General features: G+C 49.6%; 1 protein-coding gene across 1 annotated transcript; it reads right to left on the minus strand.

Moving 5' to 3' along the window:
• Positions 1 to 642: 642 nt before the first annotated feature.
• KPRP (keratinocyte proline rich protein) lies at positions 643 to 4,653 on the minus strand. Its single transcript, XM_003308478.4, has 2 exons — positions 4,619 to 4,653; positions 643 to 3,138 (listed from the first exon to the last, which is right to left on the minus strand). Exon 2 carries the CDS (start codon positions 3,108 to 3,110, stop codon positions 1,371 to 1,373), a length of 1,740 nt encoding a protein of 579 aa, XP_003308526.3. The 5' UTR covers positions 3,111 to 3,138; positions 4,619 to 4,653; the 3' UTR covers positions 643 to 1,370.
• Positions 4,654 to 5,688: the final 1,035 nt, after the last annotated feature.

The raw sequence follows: 5,688 nt of genomic DNA on the forward strand, positions 1-5,688 counted from the left end.
CTAAAAATAAAATTACCTACGATCCAGTGATCCCACTTCCAGGTATCTATCCATAAGAATTGAAATCAGGGATTCACAGAAGTATTTGTATACCCATGTTCATTGCAACACTATTTACTACAAGAAAAAAGGTGAAAGCAACCTAAGTGCCCATCCATCCACTGATGAATAAATAAACAAAATGTAGTATGTACATTCCATGGAATATCAGTCAGCCTTGAAGAGGAAGGAGATTATGGCACATGCTACAACTTGGATAAACCTTGAGAACATTATGCTAAGTGGAGTAAGCCAGTCATAAAAGGACAAATAATGTCTTTTTCTACTTATATGAGCTGCCTAGAATTGTCAAATTGATAGAGACAGAAATGGTGGTTGCTAGGGGCTAGAAAGAGCAAGGAATGAGGAGTTATTATTTAATGGATGAAGATTTAATTCAGCGAGATGAGTTCTGTGGACAGATGGTGGTGCTGGTAGCACAACAATGTGAATGTACTTAATGCCATTGAACTGAATACTTAAATATGGTGAAGATGGTAAATTTTATGTTACATGTGTTTTACTATCACAATTAAAATAGCAACAATAAAAACCTCATCTCAGCAAATCAAGGAATAAAAGCAGGAATGACTCAGGACTCAGGCAGTGAGTACATAATGATCTTTATTGTCACGTGGCCTCCTCTCACCTCAGTTCCTGCAGTTGAGCATCAGGACAGAACATGGTTCAAGCTGCCAACCCACAAGCCTTGCTAAGCAACAGCCAGCCCCAGGATAGACACTGAGATTTAGAGATCCTCCGACTCCACTCAGTTGGGAGTTTACAACCTAGTTGGGCAGATAAGGAAGACATGCCTGCAAAGTGAAATAACAATTCAAGAGATGTCACCAGGCAGTTACCAAGTAGTGCGGAGGATGCAGTGAGTTCTAGGAAGTCGGCACAGGTTCTTGTGAGTGGGAACAAGCAAAGAAGGCTCCAAGGGAGAGGCACTGAAAGATGGGGTGGATTTCAGAAGCTGGGGAGGAGGAGAGAAGTGGTCCAGGCAGAGTGGGGAAGAGTGAGCAGAGGCTTGGAGGCAGGGACATCTAAAGTATGGCCTGGGGAACACCCAAGCTGTGCCCAGTGGCCAGACTGGTCTGGCTAGAGCCGAGGATGTGTACGGGCGAGGAGTGACACGTGAGGCTGGAGAGGCATCTGAGACCCAGGTGTGGCTCTTTGGATGATAGGCAAAGGAGTTTGGACATCACCTTCGTAATAGGGAGTCTCTGAATATCTTTGGAGAGATTCAAACAAGAGCGCAATGGAAATTGTGGAATAGGAGGAACAACATTTTCAGAGCAGGAGAGAGGGTTATCTCAGTCACCTTTCCTTTAAAAATAAGCACTCTTTGCTTCCCCTTTCACTCCAGCAAAGGCATTGCCTTGGTCTCCATGGCCATCCTGACCCCTCCGCTCTGGAAACACATCACCAGGCCCACAGCCAGCACCACTCTCTTGCCCCTGGTTATAACTGGATGGGCCACAGTAGGGAGCTTCGGTGTCTAGGCGGTGTGGACTAGACTCATGACAGCCTAGGTCTCCTGGGTATGGAACTGGATTTGGGCCCCAGCATGGGCTGGGGCTGCGCCAAGGCTCCCTGCAGGGCTCCGGGCTTGGGCAGGGCGCCGGCAGGGGAATTGGCTCTGGTCGTGGACAAGGCTCTGGGTGCTCACAGGGCTGCAGGCGTGGACGTGGCTCTGGAATCTCACACTGCCCTGGGCGAGGAAGGGGAACTGGCCGCGGTGTTGGACGTGGTGCTGGAAGTGGTTCTGGATACAAACAAGGTTCTGAAAGTTGTCGTGGTAGAGGACGCGGGCGTGGTTCTAGACTTATGCATGGTTCTGGGCGCAGACGTGGACGTGGAGCAGGAGGTGGACATCGCTGCAGTGGTGACTCTGGACACTGGTCAAGACGCCGTGGTGGACAGAAGCTTGGGAGCGGACGTGGCTCTACGTGTGGCCTCAGCTCGGGGCAGGAGGCGCCCCAGGAGGGCTGCGGGCCACAGCTCTGGGAGCGGCGTCTGATGGGAGGAATCTCAACAGGACACCTCTGTGGGGGAACCTGCCTGGGGCAGCACGGGGAGGAAATCTCGATTCGGCACTTGGGGCCACGTCTCTGAGAGCAGCTTGAAATGGGGCGGCGAGGACAGCGACTGTTATATATGGGTTCAGAGCGGCGGGGTGGGGTGCAGTAGTTAGGGAAACCTTCAGAGGGTGTTAGTGGCAGGTAGCTGCTGGAGCAGGGCTCAAAACGTCTTGGTGGGGAACAGCTGCGGGGGAAAAGCTGCAGCCGCCGAGGAGGAGGAAGGCATCTGCTGGTGCTCCGAGAGCGGTGCTGTTCAGTGAAGCTCCCATAGGAGCCCTGGGTCTGGCACTGGGGCACACAGGGGCTAAATGAAGCCCGGGACCGATACTGAGGGAAACAGTTGCTGTAGGAAGGCCTCAACTGGAACTGGGGGGTGTAGTTGTTGCAGGTAGCCCTTGACTGAAACTGGGGGCCACAACTGCTATAGGAGCCTTGATACTGGCACTGGGTGGAGAATCTTCCCTGAGTCTGGCACACTGCAGGACGCCCTCTATACATCTGGACAGGCTGAGGAGCTGGACAGGGTACATAGTTCTGGACTGGGCATTCTACATAACAAGTTTCTGTATAACAAACTGGAGCACATTCTACGAAGCAAGTCTGAACAGGTTGTGAGGCTTCGCACTGCACGTAGGACACCTCAGATTGGCATGGAGCCTGGCTTTGAACAGAGGAAGTTTGAGATTGGGATGCAGCCTGGCCCTTCACCTGGGTGGTCTTAGACTGACATTGAGCCTGGCCCTTCACCTGCTTGGTCTTAGACTGGCACTTCACCTGTGTGGTCTGAGACTGGCATGGAGCCTGGTCTGACACCTGGCAAACTTGAACTGGGCATGATGCAGGGCAGTCCACAATTTGCATCTCACAAGGGGCTTGAACCACCACTTGGCTCTGGGCAAAGGGGGATTGAGAGGAGCAGAAGGAGGGACCCTTGACGCAGCACTGTTGGAGCGGCAGGCGGCACTGGATCTGCTGCTGGTCACACATGGTCCTGATGCAGCCAGTCAAGAGTGACCTGAGGGCAGAGAGACCAGGGTCAGGAGGGTGAGAGTTGGAGAGGGGGTGCCAGGACCTAGAGGAAGACACCCTGAATCTTCCCTAGCTTTTCTTCCTCCACCCTCAACTTTCATCCAAGTGTCCTGACTTAGTTCGACCCAGGATTAATCTGTTAGACCTGCCCTGGGTCTGTCAAAGGGCACATCCAGGGTTGCAGATGTCCAGGATCTCCCTGGGGGTGGACCTACCAATGCCCAGAAAAGAGGGCACTGATGACAAAAGGATTCTCCTTTCGTCTCCACACTTTCTCACATCCAATGTGGTCTGAGCAGCCCTACAGGAAGTAGAGATAACAACTTGCTCCTAAGGCTATAGCCCAAAGTGGAAACTCCATTCCCACAGGAGCTTGGATTTACTCACACATGTGCACTGGCAGTACACATAAATGTGCAAACATATAAGAACGTACATATGAGAATAAGCACTCAGCACCATCTGCATTCACTGGAAAGCGGGCAGCTCAAACCCAACATTAAAGTTTGTTTCTCTATATTCAATGTTTTTAGATAAATTCATTTAAACATGACACAATGTTTTGAAATAAATTCATTTAAACATGACACAATGTTTTGAAATAAATTCATTTAAACATGACACGTGCAAAGTGTGCCCATGCAAAACACACCAGCCTTGGAAGACTCTGACCACCATGGCAACTTGCCCAGTCAGGTTGCTGTTGCTAATCACCTGAAGTGTGACAGTCTGCAGGCTTCAGAAATGTTTTTCCCCAGCTCTTCTTAGAGGCGAGGTGGAGTTACCTAAGATGGAGTAAGCCAGAAAGTCCAAGGTTCTTAATCAGAAGACGGACATTCTGCCATACTTAAAGATCTATGCAGCTGGGGCATTGCAAACATAACGTGAGGGCTGCAGGCATACACCCTGACACCATGCTTAGCTGGGGAGAGCACAGGGCAGCCTCACTCGTCTGTTTGTGTCAGATCCACGTGTTTATGTGCAGGCAGCCCACTGACCAGCAAAACAAGATCATTTGACAACAGGCTCATCCAACAAACCGTCTTTCAATAAGCTCCCCAAATGCTCCTGATGAGGGTTCAAACCTTCTATTTTCAATTTATAGAGAATACCTACATATCTATTTCCTTGGGGAAGGTAACCCTTCCACACACAACTTTGCTCATAAGGTGTAAATTGCTAATGTGGCTTTTCCAGAAAGATCATGAGGGAAAATAGTACCTGAGGATAAGGTCAGGGTTATCAAAGGCAAATACACTAGCTTCACAGCCCTAGCTCATCTCATAAACTCTGTAGCTATGCTTCTGTCTCCTAAAAGCTCACCAGATTTTTCTCCTCAGGTTAATGCACCCCTCGCCCTCCCTGGTGCCTAGCTTCTCCCTTCTTTGTGCCTCACCACTGTGAACCTGGGCTCTCCCCTGAACATCACACCCACCCCAATCCCAGGATCCAGTTCCTAGACTCACCCGCCTCACAGGTAAGCAGTCCTTCAGGCTGAGGCATCTGGGAAGAGGGCTGTCTTTATATAAAGGGTTCTGGGTCTGGCTTGGGCCGTGAGACAGCTGGTTGGCATCTGCCTGGTGCATCAACCGGGCTGGCATTCCAGCAGCTGGTTCCCTCCCTGTGTGCCTGCCCTTGCCGTCACCTACAGAGTGTGGGAGTGTCTTGTCTTAGTGTTGAAGCCTCAGGACTATGAATAGCAGATTCTTATTTTCTTCCTCCTTCATTGCCCTAACAGTTTCTTCTCCATCCCTAGAAGACCTGATGGTCGGGAGATGAGGAGTGGCAAATGTATCTTCTCTCCTAAAAGATGATTGTATCTGCCAACTTCCACTTTGCTTCAGATTCTTACCAGAGTGACATAAAAGAGGAAGTGTTTTCTAACCTGAAGTAATTTAAGTTACTTCAAAGATAGAGGCAACTCTATAGAAGGATGAGCCCATGGGGCCAAAGGTGAGTCTAACATCCCAGGCTGTGTACTTATAGCTATGCAACCTTTATAAACAATCTGAGTATCAAATTACTCTTCTGCAAAATAGAGATAATTAAATCTTCCTTCCTGATTGTTGTGAGGATTAAGGCAAAATACCAAACACCGCGTGTTCTCACTCATAGGTGGGAATTGAACAATGAGAACACATGGACACAGGACGGGGAACATCACACACCGGGGACGGTTGTGGGGTTGGGGGAGGGGGGAGGGATAGCATTAGGAGATATACCTAATGCTAAATGACGAGTTAATGGGTGCAGCACACCAACATGGCACGTGTATACATATGTAACAAACCTGCACGTTGTGCATATGTACCCTAAAACTTAAAGTATAATAAAAAAAATTCATCCAAGAATGATGTTTAAACTATCCCAAATCCACTCAGGGTAAATGCTGGCCATAAGCCACAGGCACTGCTGAGTCATGGGTGCCTGCTGCCTCCCCATCCTGAGCTGAGCAAGTGGATGCCTGCACAACAGGTGCTCAGTCAATGCTGCAGAGCACTATTTGAAGGCAGCACCAGGCAGGTAGTGCTGTGGA

This window comes from Pan troglodytes, chromosome 1 (assembly GCF_028858775.2).
Source record: "Pan troglodytes isolate AG18354 chromosome 1, NHGRI_mPanTro3-v2.0_pri, whole genome shotgun sequence".
NCBI lineage: Eukaryota > Metazoa > Chordata > Mammalia > Primates > Hominidae > Pan > Pan troglodytes.

Bases quoted from the DNA above. Each gene is read 5' to 3' on its own strand.
- KPRP (XM_003308478.4), bottom strand. From the start codon at position 3,110: ATGTGTGACCAGCAGCAGATCCAGTGCCGCCTGCCGCTCCAACAGTGC.